Genomic DNA, 16,440 nt, shown 5'->3' on the forward strand with positions numbered 1-16,440 from the left:
AATGTCTCGATTCCACGTACCTTCCACGCTGTGCCCTGTTGTGGGGTTCCTCCGTTCGTCTGGACTTGTTTTTATGTCCCCTTGAGGAGTTTTGTATGTTTCGGTCAGGAGAGGTTAAGAGCTGCTTCTTACTCTGCCGCCATCTTAACCCGGAAGCTGTCTTTTTTTCTTTAGGAAGGGAGGAGTTAGTGATACTAGTGTTTTTCAAAAAAAGTTACAAAGGAAGAAAAGAATTTATAACACATTTTTTAAGAGTTCTCAGAAGAGGAGCAGCTAGGTAGCTTGGTGTGGAGATAGGAGGCCATGGGTTCAAATTTGGACTTAGATACTTCTAGCTGTGTGACCCTGGGCAAATCATTTAACTCCAGTTGCCTAGCCCATACTGCTCTTCTGCCTTGGAACAGTATTGCACAGTATTGTTTCTAAGGTGGAATGTAAGGGTTAAAAAAAATTCCCAGAAAAGAAAAAAAGGACCTTTAGAAGGAAGTTCAGATGAGGAAGTCATACCTATAGTTTTAAAAAAGCAAGCTATATTTAATATAGTTTTATATATAATCCTTTTTCTCTTTTACTTTGATATGGAAATGTTCCCCTTTTTTTGTGTTGGTTAAGAATTGTAAAAAGTTTATGTAAATAAAAAAAGAAGAAACCTTCATCTCTACACTCTCAAATATTATCTTGTTTGTAAATCTGATTGCCAAATATATATATATATATATATATATATATATATATATATATATATATATATATATATATATATATAATGAATGTTCTATGTTTGCTGCTTCTTTTTTCCTCTTTAATCTCTGTAATTAAGTTAATCTCCCTCTCAACCAATAATCTTGCCGCCCACCCACCCCTCCATCTTTTTTGTGCCAGTTCTAGTGAACTTATCTTTATCCTTTTTTCCCTTGACTGCTAATTGACATCTTGCCTACATGATCTTTTTCAAATTCATTTCTTCCCTTGGCATCAAACATTATCTTTTTTTTCCCCTTTTCTCATTCTCCTTCCTATCTTCTAATTATAGCCTTCTATAGACTTAGTTCTTGATTTTTTTCAGTATTTCTTTTACATTTTCTTCTTTGAAAAGAATTATATTATACATGGCTTCAGCTATTCTCTTCTCAACTTTATAACTCCAGGCCTTAACTTCACCTAAGGTCTAGTTATATATCCCCAACTGTCAGCTGGATTTTCTACTTAGATCTAGCACTATCATCTCAAGCTTGGCATGTCCAAAATTATTCTGTATACCATTCTGATTTCCCCATTTTTGTCAGTGTTAACACCATTCTGGAAGTGTCATAGACTTTAAATCTTTGAATATTTTTTTACTCTTTTCTTGTCCTTGTATAATTATTTTTTCATTGGTAGTCACTAAATCAAATCATATTTTTCTTCAGCCTATTAATCTCAAAGACTTACATTTTACCAACCCTCTTTTGAGTTACCTGCTGATGCTATCTAACTGCTTCTGCTTTTAACTTCACTTAGAATGAGAATGGCTTAGTGGGAGATTGTGTAAATCAGAAAGATGGTAGAAGACTGTGGTACAATCAAACATAATGGACTTTTATACTAGCAGCAATGCAAGGATCTAGAGCAAGGCTGAGGAAAACCAGACCTTAAAAATCAGAATTGACCATCTAGAAACTAATGATTTCATGAGAAATCAAGAAAACAATGAAGCAGAATCAAAGGAATGAAAACATAGGAAAACATGAAATATAGAAAAAACAACTGACCTAGAAAACAGATCTAGAAGAGACATTCTGTGAATTATTAGATTACCTGAAAGCCATGAAGAAGAAAAAACCATGGATATCATTACAGTATCAAAGATAACTGCCCAGACATCCTTGAACAAGAAAGAAAACTAGTCACATTCAGAGGAAGAACTGTGGGAGGAGAAATGCAGAAGAAAAACAACTGCTAGAACACATGGGCTGATGGGGATATCATTGGGGATGTACACACTAAATGATAACTCTAGTCCCAACTATCAATGATATAGAATTAGGCCTTGATCAATGATACATGTAAAACCCAGTGGAATTGTGTGTTGGCTAAGGATGGTTGGGGGGGGGTTGGGGGAGAGGGAAAGAACATGAAAACTAGGAGAAAATATTCAAAATAAATAAAATTTTCAAAAAAAAAAAAGAAAGAAAGATGGTAGAAGAGAGATTATGAGTGGCCAGGAAATAATTGGTAAGTGGCAGGGGAGAAAAAAGGGGATGACGATAAACATTGAAACAGAAAATTATAAACCATAATAAAAACTCTTAATGTTTGATTTTAAATCAGGAAAAGATTATAACAAATCATTTACAATACTCAGATCATCAGTGAGAGGAATTTGAAGTTAACTTCTTTATTTCACTTGTGTCAGCATCTTTAGGTTATTTGAGAAATAGCATAGTTAAGTAGTAGAGAGTCATATTTTGTTCCAGGTAAAAAAAATAGAAAAGTTGTCATAAACAAGCACATACCCCACTACAAATAGTTTTATGTGTCTTTCAGCTACGACTCCAGTTGGAAAGAGATAAAATTGATGAAAGAAATTTTTTAGCTTTTTTGGAGCTAATGAAATGAATCTGGCAGAAACCCTTAGGACTGTCCTAGTATCCAAATCCTTAGTCTTTGTGAAGTCTAGGAACAAAAGGATTATCTGATTGGCACTATTATATTCTTTCTTTTAAATTTAAAATGGCCAAAATCTTTTCAGTATTTCCAAATCTGTGAATTTTCACTTGACTAAAACTTGCGTGGTAGTCTTTAAAAGAGCTCTATTGTTGGAGTCCAAAGCCCTAGGTTCCAAAGTCATTTCTGCCATTGTGTAAATGAACAAGTCAACAAGCCTATATGAAGTCCCTACTCTGAAACAGGCACTCTTGAGGAAGGCCTGGATCAAGGTGGCAGAAATGTCAGAGGAGATAAAGGGACATACCCAAGAGAAATTGTTGAGGTAGAATCAACAGAATTGGCCAACAGATTGGATATGGGGTTTGGGTAGGGTGAGAGAGTGAGGATTACATTTAGGTTGTAGGCCTAGGTGCCTGGGCATTTGGTAGTGCCCCCAGTAGTTCTAGGAAAGTTAGGAAGAGGAAACTGTATATACAGATTATAAGCAAAATAAATGGAAGGTGTTTTAGAAAGTAAAGCATAATGACCATAAGATTGATGAATCAATAGGTATGAATGAGTGCCTACTCTGTATACCAAGTATTGTACTAAAATATTGGAGATACTTCTATTCAGTGGAGACAAGTATAAGCAGTATAAATACAAAATAAATGCAAGATCATTTAGGAAAGAGGACAATTAGAGTCATAGATTTCAATAGAAGAGACCTCAGAAACTAAGCCAACGCTTTTATTTTACTTTTGTCCAAAACTTAACAAAGAAGCTTACCCCAGTACTTATCAGTCTGTTACCCACTGCAAATAATTTGTGAAGGTACTAATAATACTGCCAGTAGAAACTTAGAAACCATTGCTGGGGTTGGGGTGGGGTGGAGTAGAGCCAAGATGGAGTAACCAGGGCAGCAGCTCACCATTTCACCATGAAAATCCTCTCCGACCAAGAGTAAAATATTGCCACAAAATGAATACAGGAGTGAAAGAACCAACAAAGAGACAGAGGGAAACAACCTTCAAAAAAAGAAAAACCCAAAAGGTAGGCAGAGATCAACTGGGTAATCGAGATGAGGGGGAGCAGAGCTAGCAGGAAGCAAAGCAGTAAGTGAAGAGCAAGCCAAAAGCAAACCATACCCCACTACCCCACACATCTGCTCTCACAGATTCCAAACTTAAGCTCAAGCTAAGTCAGACCCTGAGATCCTGCCAGGCAAATAGAGGGCCAAGCCAACTTAACACCCCCTTGAAATTGCAAACCTGTGGAGAAGTCCCAACCCAAGGCAATCTGGGCTGAAGGGGACCAATCCAAGTGGGCCCAGAGAGAAACCAGGAATCCTAGTCTGTTGGGGTGAGGACAACAGTTCTCAAGGAGAGCCTCCCCGGGATCTTTTTGCCCAAAACTAAGGGTGGAGCTTCAGGAGAGGGCAGTCAAGGATGTGCTTGAATGAGTCAAGAACACCTTGAGACCAAAAATTGTAAGCCTAATCCTGGGGCTAGAATCTGATCAGCACCTGGTGACCTGATCAATTTCAGACTGAGATCAAAATCTTATACTCAAGCCTCAGGAAAGTCTTTAAACTATCAGTATCTCAAGGGTCAACTGAATCAGCACAGGGAGGGGACTCTCAGAGCTCTCAGTCCTCAGACCATCTGGAAACTAGTAACAACCCAAAAAATAAGCTGAAATAACAAGGAAGGACTGAAGTTTTACAGGGCACACCAACTTCCCAGAAAATAGCACCTACCTTTAATTAGATAGGAAAAATAAGCAGACTACCAAAAAAGCACCTAACTCTAAAGACTTTTTATGGAGACAAAGAACAAGGTGCAGACACAGAAGGGGACAGTTGAAAGCAAAGGAAACACACCCAAAGTCCAAAAGAAAAATATGGATTGGACACAGATTCTGGAAGAGCTCAAAAAAGGCTTCAAAAACCAGTTATTAGAGGTAGAGGAAAAGTGGGGAAGAGAAATGAAAGTGATGCAAGAAGAAATGGGCCAATTGGAAAATGGAGAATCAAAAACTAACAGAGGAAAACCAGACCTTAAAAATCAGAATTGACCATCTAGAAACTAATGATTTCATGAGAAATCAAGAAAACAATGAAGCAGAATCAAAGGAATGAAAACATAGGAAAACATGAAATATAGGAAAAAACAACTGACCTAGAAAACAGATCTAGGAGAGACATTCTGTGAATTATTAGATTACCTGAAACCCATGAAGAAGAAAAAACCATGGATATCATTACAATATCAAAGATAACTGCCCAGACATCCTTGAACAAGAAAATAAAATTGAAATTGAAAGAATTCACCAATTGCCTCCAGAAAGAAATCCTCAGTTGACAACTTCTAGGAATGTAATAGCCAAATTCCAGAGCCACCAAGCCAAGGAAAAATTACTTCAAACAGCCAGAAAGAAACCATTCAAATACCATGGAGCTACAATCAGGATCACTCAGGACTTAGTGGCTTCTACGTTAAAGGATCAGAAGGCATGGAATATGATATTCGGAAAGGCAAAAGATTTGGGTTTATAACACAGAATACACCTATCCAGCAAAACTGAGTATACTCTTTCAGGGGGAAAAAATGGTCATTCAATAAGATAGAAGATTTCCAAGCATTCCTGAGGAATAAGCCAGACCTAAACAAGAAATTTGAAGGCCAAATACGAGACACAAAAGAAGCCCAGAAAGGCAAATAAGGTAAATAAGAAAGAGAAAATTTAAGGGATTCATTAAGGTAAAAATATTTACATGTCTACATGGAAAGAGGATTTCTATAATTCTTAAAAATTACTCTCGGTAGTAGAGAAGGTAGAAGGAATTTACTCAGAAAGAGGGTGGAAAAGTAAGCTGATTATGATAATACAATGTATATGATGATATGTTGTATATGTAAATGTGATGAGATGGAACAATATGTATTATATGTATGCATATGAGTAAAAAATCAATCAAGGGCTGAAAGAGAGGGTTGCACTGAGAGAAAAGGGTAGGGAGAGAAAGAATGGGGTAAATTATATTGCATAAAGAGGCAAGAAAAATCAATACAGAGGGGAGGTTAAGGGTGGCGACAGGCTTAAACTTTACTCTCTTTGTAACTGGCTCAGAGAGGGAAAAACGAGTATACTCAGTGGGGCATAGCATTCTATCTTACTCTACGGAGAAATAGAAGGGGGGGTAAGTGAAAGGAGGGGAACTGGGTAAGGGGACAGGGTGACAAAAAGCAAAATACTAAAATACTGTTGAGGAGGAATAGAGCAGGATCTAAAGGGGATAATATGATGGAGGGCAATACACAGTAATTATAACACTTAATGTGAATGGAAAGAATTATGGAACCAGAAATGCATTAGAAAAATATGATTGACTACATAGTGCAATAGGGATGTGATTAAGGTTTTGATGTTAAAGGATTGCTCTACTGCAAATATGAATAACATGGAAATAGGTTTTGAACAATGATAGATGTACCCAATAGAATTGTTTGTCAGATTTGGGAGAGGGGAGATCATGGATCATGTAACCATGGGAAAATATTCTAAATAAAAATAAAATAAAAAGATGTGTATATTAAAAAAACCATTGCTAGACTACTAAGTGCTATGGAAGAACTGAATACCTTAGGTGGAATTCTCATTGTCACCCATGAAGACTAGGAATTCAGAATAGATGATTCAGAAACTGAACAAATGGTTAAGAAAATGATGTCTAAGAAAGTCACTTGGATCTCTAGGCCATTGTTTCAAATATAAGAATGATAGACTCCTAACTGGAATGAAGTACTTGTAGTAAGTGTTGTTAATGCATTTTCCTGGAGTCTTGCAAATATAACCAGAAGGATTTTTTTTTTTTTTTTAAGAAAAAATATCTCCAAGTTACCTGTATCTGTGATAGAGAAAAGTTACAGTGTAAGGAGAAGAAAACAGTAAAGGCATGCAGATGTTCACAAGAGATAGAAACCAAGAAAGGAGTCAGTAAAATCTGTACCTTTAGATATTTATGCATAGTTGCACAAAGCATAAGCAAAAAGCAAATTAAGTAAAGATCCTAACTAAGGAGGCAAGTTTGCACTTCTAGTATTAAGACTGTAAGAGCATGCTTTATTCAAAAGAAACAGGGAGAGGTAAAGGATGGGAGTTGGGGGGCAGGGAGGTTGTGAGAATAGCATTGTATCTTCATAAGGAACTTGTGAAACCAGAAAGGAGGTGGAGTAGGTTATAAAACCTGGGTTCCAGTCCCAGTTATGTTAGTCTGACTTTGGGCAAGACCCTTAATCTGCTTAGGCCTCCCTTTCCTTAACCAATAAAAAAAGAAGGGAATGGATTCTCTAAGGACCCTTCCGGCTTAGAAGTTATTCAACTTCTGTGTAAGTTGTGATCATCCTAAGTATGAGCCTCTTCTGTGGTTAAATCTTTCTGTTACTTCACATTAAATGGCATTAACTTCAGCTTTAGTTAGCAAGTCTTTTCTCCCCCTATACACTTATCTGCCTCCAGTTACTGGTATTAGATAGTTTGAGATATTGCTGGACATTTCTTAACTCTTTTTGTCTTTCTTCTAATTTGAATTTTTTAGATCAATGAAACCATTCCACACTATATAATATTGTATCTTCTAAAGAAGAAAAGATAATAAGTAGAAATTGGCTTAGATTTATAAACCTTTTACTTTTTCCATTCATCCTCTGATAATGTTAATTAAGAAGGGAATTGGCTACAAAGCCCAGAACAAGGACAAACTTTATAGACATGATAACCATCCCACCAACCCAGTAATTAAAAATTTACAGTATTTCTAACATCATTGTAAATGAATCTTTTAAGTATTCAGAAGTACATCACTATATTTTGTAGACAGATTGTATCAGTAGCTCAAACCCAAAGTACTTCAAGACCTGGGTATTCTAAAAATAATAAAACTAATTGAAAAGACTAAAAGAAAATGAAAGGTATCTCACAGCAAAATAATTTCCTGGGAAACAGTTCAAATTGATATTTTTTTTGGTTTGGGGTTTCTTGGACATGGATAATGCAGGAATTTGTTTTGCTTGACTAAATGTTTGTAACAGGTTTTGTTTTTCTTTCTTAGTTTGAGGATGGGAAGAGAAGTCAAACTTTTGCTGATTTTTTTAAAAACTTAAAGAATAAGTGCTATGGAGAGGAGTGATGAAAGGTTTCACTTTTTTAAGTGATCATGCAGTCTGGTATAGTAGAATGAATCCTGGAACTGAAATTAGTAAACCTTGGTTCAAATTTCAACTTCCCCTTTAGCTGTGACACCTTATTTAGCCTCTGAACCCTGCCCCCCAAGAATGCTATTTATAAAATGGGCATAATGTTTAAAATCACAGGAATTTGTAAGAAAAGAATTTCATATACCATAAAATTACAATCTAAATATAAAATGGATAAAGTACTTTTTTGCTTACACATATTATCCTCTTCTCCAACTAGATTGTAAACTCTTGAGAACAATGACTGCTGTTACGAAATTTTTTTTCCCCATCTTTGTAACTACCCAGTGCCTAACAATAGAGCCTTTTACCTGGTAAATGCATATTAAATGTGTGGATTGATTTAGTTTATTATGGCATGAATTTTTTCATTATGCTAATTATTCATCATTTATTAAGCTCTTATTCATTGTATTAGATATACCTGTTACATTTTTCAGCATGAAGAATTTTTAGTATTTTGTTACCATTCTTGCTAATATTCTAATTGTATGGGTTTAATTTACAGAAGTTGCTGGGTATGTTTTGCTACTGATGAAGATGATCGAACAGCAGAGTGGGTGAGACCGTGCAGGTGCAGAGGATCTACAAAATGGGTTCACCAAGCTTGTCTACAACGCTGGGTAGATGAAAAACAAAGAGGAAATAGTACAGCACGAGTGGCGTGTCCTCAGTGCAATGCAGAATACTTAATAGTATTTCCAAAGTTGGGTAAGAGAAGCTTTCTCTTCTCTTATGTATAAATATAAGAGAAATAAACATACATGGTATATTTAAATCTTTTCATATGTATGAATCTCAGGGAACCATTTTAAATGGAATCTATGACTTGGCTTAGCATGTTTTCCTATAGCCACTTTGTAGTGTACTTACTTGAGAATCATAAACACTTTTCTGTGCCTATGATTCATAACATATTATGAACATATATTCAAATATATTTTAAGTCTTTATTCTGAGCGTTTGAGGGGGGGAAGAGAATTCACCTATTTGACCACGATTAAGTAAAAGAGTAAAAATATGTTGACTTAAGTAATTCCTCCATCTCTGATAACACATGGTTGGAAGAAAAAAGCAATAAGGTTCTCTTTTCCTTCTTCCTCCTCATTTCAATATTCTGCTGCTTATTTTTATGTTCTGTCAGTCTGTTGTTTCATATGATTGAGATGGCTATGGCTAAGGTTGAACTTTTATAAAGTTTCTAGAAAAATTAATACTCAAACTCACCCACCAGATCTTATTTTGTAATTTTCTTTAAAACTATTTTTTTTCTCGAATTTAAAAGTATGAAATATGATCAAAACACCTTCAAGAAACAGGGCTGAGTGTGTTGTCACAAGGTTATTGGGATAAAAAGGATTTGGAAAAAATTGGCCTCTAGGAAAGGTAGAGGAAAAGAGGTTTATGAAAAAATGGAAATGATAAACCGTATGCATATGCTAGATCTTCATGGAATTAAATGAAATACATGTTTTTTTATTAACTCTTTGAATTTATTCTAAAAATGGGATAATACAAATGTAGATAGATGTAGTAAAAATATTTTTCAGGTGTAAAAATACACTCCAAATGAGCTACACAGAAAATGATTCCATAGTTTTGCTGGTTTTATTTCTTAGCATAATATAGTAGGGAGAGGTAGGAAAAAGGTTACACCTAGAAGAGAAAAGAAAGAATGTAGAAGGGAAGAAACCAAAGCTTATTAATTAGGTACCAAATTTTTTTTTTAAGTTTTTTTTTTTTTTTAAATCTTTAGAGCAAAAGTGTGAAGTATTATGTATAAAAGAAACTACTTTCTATCAGATGTTAGACCACAAGTGGAAAAAGAAGTATAATATTCTATTCTATATAGTCCTGGCCTTAATTGGCTTTCCTGGCTACCTTCCCTCTCATTTATTCTTGGGGGATTAGTGGGTATTTTTGGTTATTGAGAACATATGGAGATTTCAGGTACTAAAAATGTCTTGGGCATCTATTACAGCCTTCATTCTTGCTCCTTTGGGGACTTCTTTCTTCTTTCCAGTTCCAATGAGTTGATGTCTACCTTTAACCAATTTAAAGGTAAATGTTTCAAGTAATCAGTAGCAATTACAATGATTTCTTTGACGCAAGTTGTATGTCTTGCTCTGTAAGTCCAGACCCTGTCCAACTCTGCCAAAAGAATTCAGAGTTTCTCAAAGTGGAAGATATAACCCCTTAGGAATCATAAAAGCTGATTTATATACATTGCTCTTCCTTGAAGCATAAACAGGGCTTCAGTGTACCTTCTTTGACCTGACTTACCATTTTGTATGCATCTTGCTTTTCCAATCCTCTTTCACCCTTCAAGTGGCCGTTCTATCTCCTGGGACTCTTCTAATTGCCTTTGTCTTTATCTCTTTATTTTCTCCTTCCATTCTCAGTTATATGTAATGATTCTGGATTGAGCCCTTCCTTCCAACATGTTGCCCCAGATAACTAGCTGATCTCGACCTCAATGATATAAAGGTTGAGAACTAATGTTTCAGAATAAAATCATTTTGAAATTTGAGAGGTGGGGAATTCAACTGCTCTTACCAATCTGTATCTTGACTTTCTTCAATCATCTGTAAGATGCAATGAAGGGTTTTTTCAGGCTTCATATCTAAGTATTTGAAATACTTATGAAGGTGGCAATTGAACTTACAGAAACAGATATGTCCATGAATTTTCAGATATTCACTTCTGTTTAATAAATTAATGGATTGTACTTGTGTTAGTTCATATTGTCTTTTCAGTATAATAATGAAAAAGCTACAATTGATTACTTCTTTATTAAGGGATAGGGTTGTTAACATCAAAATTTGTCCTTGACAATGTGATAAATTATCCTTTGTGTTTTCTATTACTTTCTTGACACATTAGAAAGCACCTGAAAAGGAAAACAAAATTAATAAACAGTTGTGCATTATTTTTAATTAGCCCTTTGGCATTAATTATGACACAAACACATATGTAGTTGTATTTAATATATTTATATCTACATATATTTACAGTTAATTTTCAAATTAATTTTTAAAACATATGATCTATTCTAACTTCCCCTCCACACATACACACTTTATTCTTTTTCATATGACCAAGATCTAAATTTCCAATACTTAAAGTGCATAGCCAAGAAAAGCCAGAAAAAGAATAACTGGGAATGATGAAGGCTTCTTAAAATTTCCTGAGCCAATAGTTGGGGGACACTGGGCTACCTGATAAACTCTAATTTATATTTATTACCAACACAAAGGTTATATTTTTGCAGAAAAAGCTTTAAATCAACCAGGTCTTTTCCTTTGCTTTGGAATTCCAACGGTTTCCGCTTTTTTTGTTGAGTATGAGTTCAAAGCTGTTAAATTTTTTTATCCCATATGCTGTGATTAGTATATGTTATTAAAATATATACAAGACAGAAGTATCTTTTTAAAGAACACTCAAAAACAAGCCTGTTGAATATCAAAATGTATGCATTTTGCTTTGCTTATATTGAATGTAAGTTTCTAGTTAACCTCCATTTAAAATTTCCCTACTTACATCCCTTAGTTAGGGTTTTCCATTATAATAATGCTTTATTCAAGAACTGACACTTCAGTCTGACAAAATTCAAATATTTTTCTGAATCTTATTAATAGCTAAATAATTTTATCTATTCATAAGGAAAAACAATACACATTTCCTGCTGTATAATTGTAACCACCTATTGCTAAAGACCTACTGGGATTGTTCATTACATTTGTGATTCACTGCACTGATATTACCTTGTCATTATGGGAGTTTTCTAGGGATCCTCCTTGCCCCACCCAGTTTGAGTGCCCAGAGGGCAAATTCAAACTGTCTCTGAGGTCCCTGTGTCCCGTCCCCCTCCCCCCCCTCCCCATTGCTGGAGAGAGTTGTAGGAGAAAGTGCTTGCTTTAGACTGCTAGACTGAGGGGTGGGGCATGCAAAAAATGTCCTCAGACTCTGCATAGGGCTCTACCTTAGTGCAGTGTCTTACCAACACTGCTATAGACCCATATAAACATATTCCCACCCCTCTCTTGATGCCCAGTTTGAGTTGTTAAATTATATCTTTACAATTGATAACATTTTGAGTATCAAATGTTGTGAGAACTTGCATATAATTACCCCTATTTCACTGTGAGTTTTTCTCATTGTCCTTATTTTTATTTTTCTGTTTTCATAAGAATCTATAAGGATAGGAATCAAGGGTATTGTAATAGCTTAACCAAATTATTTAATTCAGATGCATTCATTAAGTACATATATTGTGCAGACTGGTCTTCAGAACTAGGATGAGGGGAAGGACCCAAAGTTTAAACAGTATGCCACTATACTTAACTCTCATAGGATATATAGTCTAGTAGGGGAGGAGTAGAATATTATTTTTATATTTATATATATGCAAATAACTAAAACAGAATTGAATAAGAAACATATAAATGGTTCTTTTAATTATTCATTGAAAGGATCAGAGAAGGCTTCATGGAAGATGTTCCATTTGAATAAATCAGAATTTAATGTGTAGAAAGAAGAAAGGGAGGAAGGCATCTAGGCCTGAGGAATGTAAGAAAAAAAGGCAAAGAAGATGTGGGGGGGTTATTTTTTTTTTTTTACTTTTTAGAAAAATTGTGGAAGTTTAGAAAAGGGAGTACCAATAAGAGAAAAGACTGGAGAGGTAGATTGGTGCCAGATTTTGGAAGGCCTTAAATTCCAAGCCTAGAAATTTAAATTTAACCTTTTGCTTGGTGAGAAATAGGGAGCTACTTTTTTGTTGTTTTGAGCAGGTGAGTGTATGAAGCAGCTCTCTAGATAGCAGAGTAATTGATGGATCTGTTTGGTCATTATAATAGTAGCCAGATATGAGAGTCCCCATGATAGTGATAACAGAGATCTCCAGATAAAGATAACCTACTGGCAACTGAAAATATGTATTTGGAATTCCTGAGTGAAGTCTGACCTGGAAAGGATAATTTGTGAGTCATTTTTATAAAGAAGATGGTTAAAACTGCAGGAAGTTGCTTAGAGATGTTAAGATACGCAGCCTATGCCAGAAAAGGCCCCATTCATTTCTTTGGTGGCAAATATTTAAACTTAACGATTTAGTACACTATAATTTGGTTTCCCTAGGAGAGAAGGAATTATGGATAATCACTCAGTTGTATTTGTACTCAGACCAATACTGGATACTAAAGAGGAAAGAAGCTAAATTTTGATAACTGATTTGAAATAGGAATTAAAGAGAAGTTGGCAAAACCAGGAGAAGAGTTTATTTTATAACATCAATATTATAAAAATGAACAAATTTGAGGACTTTTATAGACTGATGAAGAATAAAATGAGCAGAAGCAGGAAAAAGAGTTTATACAATAACAAACAATACTATAAGGACAATAGCTTTGAAAGCTTTTAAATATTGTAATCAATACAGTGAACATTCATGATTGCAGAAGATCATTGATAAAACATATTATCCAGTCCATGACAGAAAAATTCAGAGTACATAATGAGACATGGGGTTTTTTTGTTTTTGTTTTTGTTTCTTTTTTTAACACAACCAGGGAAGAAATTTGTTTGGATTAAATACACACACACACACACACACACACACACACACACACTTACTTGTAAAAAGGAACTTGTTTTCTTTCTTTTTTTAATGGGAGGGGAGAATAGATTATTAACATTTTTAAAAAATTTTTTTAGAAAAGAAAATGGACAATAAAGAAATTGCAGCATGGGACGGTGGAAAGGGCTCTTGATTAGAGTCAGAGGAACTTAATTCAAATTCTGGATGTGTCAAATATGTATCCTTACACAAATCACTTAGCCTCCATGGGCCTCAATTTCTTCATCTGTGAAATGAAAAGATTTTACTAGTTGGTCTCTGAGATCTTTTATCTGTCTGCTAAGTCTATGTTCTTATGATTCTCTATGTGAATATAGAACAGAGATTAAATGGTAAATCTAAAAGCAGAAGACTTAAATGGTAGTAAAAAGAGACAAACTGGCATATAGACACTATCTGAATTATATGGATTTTTAGGAAACAATTGCCTAGACACTTAATTAGAACTAACACACCAGGGAAGTGAGCTTACCTTATGGAAGAGAAATACCTGTTTTGTAAACTGTACACAATATTGAGTAGTTATTACCACTGCCATCATAATTATGTTAATTTTATACACTAGCTTTCACAGGTCCTTGATATATTGATATAATGACAAAATGCTTTAAGAAATTGGCTAGCTAGAATGATAATATTGAGCAATTAGAACAGATTAACTGGGATAAGTTAGGGAGAATTATAGGACATATGTTTGAACCAGAAAGAAAAATGACAGTGGAGAGACTTAAAATCTCCTGAGTCCACAAACCAAGAAATGGTAGCATCTTGCAGGGTTCTTTCTACATTAGGAGCCTACTTAGACCCCAGAGGAATAGAGAGGTGTTTGCAGAGTAGATATAGTATGATCTGAAATGAAAGGGATATATTCGATGTTCATAGAAAATAAAAATTAATAAATTAGCATGAAGAACATTTGAAACCTTTAAAGGCTTTTCCAGCGTGAACAATAGTATTCCCTTCTACAATGATCAGATTCAGACATGGCCATAATCTTGTTTTATTGTAACTAAAACTATGATTCTTTAAAAATAGATTTTTTCCCCCTAAATCCATTTTTTCTTTAGCGTCTTATAATAAATGCCTATAAGATCCCTATTGAATTCATATGTATTGTTAGGAGAAAGAGTGGAAAGTAGGAGTGTCACCAAGAAAAGTAGAAATCTGGAAAGAGATCTGTGGCATTAGTTAAAAGAAGAGGGGTTCGCATTTCTAATACTTTACAGTCCTTGGGGGTCCAGAATTAACAAAAAGAGGAAGGAGTCAGCAAGTTGTTAATAAGAACTAGAAAAGGGAGCATATGTAGTGAATAATGGTTACCCCTTCTCTTTCCCAGGGCTTTATCAAATATTAGTCATGAGGACTATTGACATGAATAAATGGAAATCATAGATTTTATCTAGTTTTTCAGACATGAATATTACTGAGATGTGTCCTTACCTGAACAACTAAATTCATTCAATCAGTAGATATTTGTTTAGTGCCTGCTATATACCAGGCACTGGACTAAGCACTGGAGATAAAAAAAAAGAGAAAAAAGAAAATCTTTGCCTTTAAGGAGCTTACTATCTAGTAAGGGAGACAACAAGCAAATAGTCTATGAACAAAATAAGTAGGAAATAATTAAAAGAGGGAAAACTCTAGAATTAAGTGGGTTTGGAAAAGGCTTCTTTTGGAAGATAGAAGACTTGAAAGGAGCCTGGGGAGTTGAAAAGGGAGAATATGGGGGGAGGGGGGAGGCAGAGAAAATACCCAGAGCTGAAAGATGAAGTGTCTTATTCACCAAACTAGGAGGTTTAGATAACAAGCTGCATTTGGGTAAACAGATAAGAATAATATGATACTGAGATAAGATAATGTTTATCCCAACTGGAAAGTAGAAATGTATGTCCTTGGGTGTGGTTCAAGGCTCATTTTGAAAAAGTTAACTTAGTTGAACCTTCTAAAAGCAGTTATGTAACTATGACTAAGCGGGTTCAGTTGGTTGACATTTTTTCACCATTGTCCCTTTCTGTAGCAAGGAAAGAGGTAGTTGATGGAAATGGAGACTGGGGCTGTTGACTGGGGGAAAACACAGAACTATAATAGTCAGAAAAACCACTCTTTAATTAAGGAAAGGGTTTCAGTGCAAAATTAGGCCTCTACACAGAGCTCAGAGGATTGGAACTGAGAGCCAACCTTGCTAGATTGACAACTCCTAGGAGCCATTAAAGTGGAAGGCTTAAATACCTTTTCTTGGGGAACATGGGAGATGAGAGGGATAGTTGATTGACTTTACTATGGTAACTAAGGAAAATGAGGAGTCCCAAACAGAAATAACAGTGAGGGGCTGATGCTTTACAATGGACACAAAAGGGGAGAGTCCAGCCTAGGACTGAGCTACTTTGGTTAAGGACCTTGGCCTAAGGGGAGAAACCATTGGGATTTGTCATCCCCACCTAAACTACTTTAAGGTCTATTGTTAGTCTGAGACTCTGAAGTTGGACTTTTTCCCTCTGGGAGAAACTCAGGTGACCAGGTCAAACCTGGGGCTTTTACCTTTAAGATAAATAAACTGGGGGGCATCATCAACTCTTACTAGGCTACAATTTGGGGGGCTTCTAGATTCCATGTTAACAGGGCTAATAATAAAACTGTAGCTACTTTGTCTAAATTGATTGTTTATAGGAGCACAGTGGTCTCTTAGAAAAGAATGGGAGTCCTTTTATTGATGATGGGTTTGGGGTAATTTTTAATTTTTAAAAGGAAGAGAATTAAAGTAAGACCTTAATTGAACAATGTTAACAGAATTCCTTAGGTTTTATTTTTTATGACATACTGAAATCATTCTAGCACAAATTTTTTTTTTCATTTATTAATATTCATTTTTAACATGGTTACATGATTCATGCTCCTCCTTTCCCCTTCAACCCCCCCCCCCCC

General features: G+C 35.1%; 1 protein-coding gene across 1 annotated transcript in view; it reads left to right on the forward strand.

The window, feature by feature from the left end:
- The window catches only part of MARCHF5 (membrane associated ring-CH-type finger 5), a 71,869-nt gene that overhangs the window by 21,687 nt on the left and 33,742 nt on the right, over window positions 1-16,440 (forward strand). Inside the window, exon 2 of the mRNA XM_044665681.1 lies at window positions 8,395-8,597. Coding sequence (XP_044521616.1) covers window positions 8,395-8,597 — 203 coding nt within the window. The remainder of the gene's footprint in view (window positions 1-8,394; window positions 8,598-16,440) is intronic.

Source organism: Gracilinanus agilis, chromosome 2 (assembly GCF_016433145.1).
Source record: "Gracilinanus agilis isolate LMUSP501 chromosome 2, AgileGrace, whole genome shotgun sequence".
NCBI lineage: Eukaryota > Metazoa > Chordata > Mammalia > Didelphimorphia > Didelphidae > Gracilinanus > Gracilinanus agilis.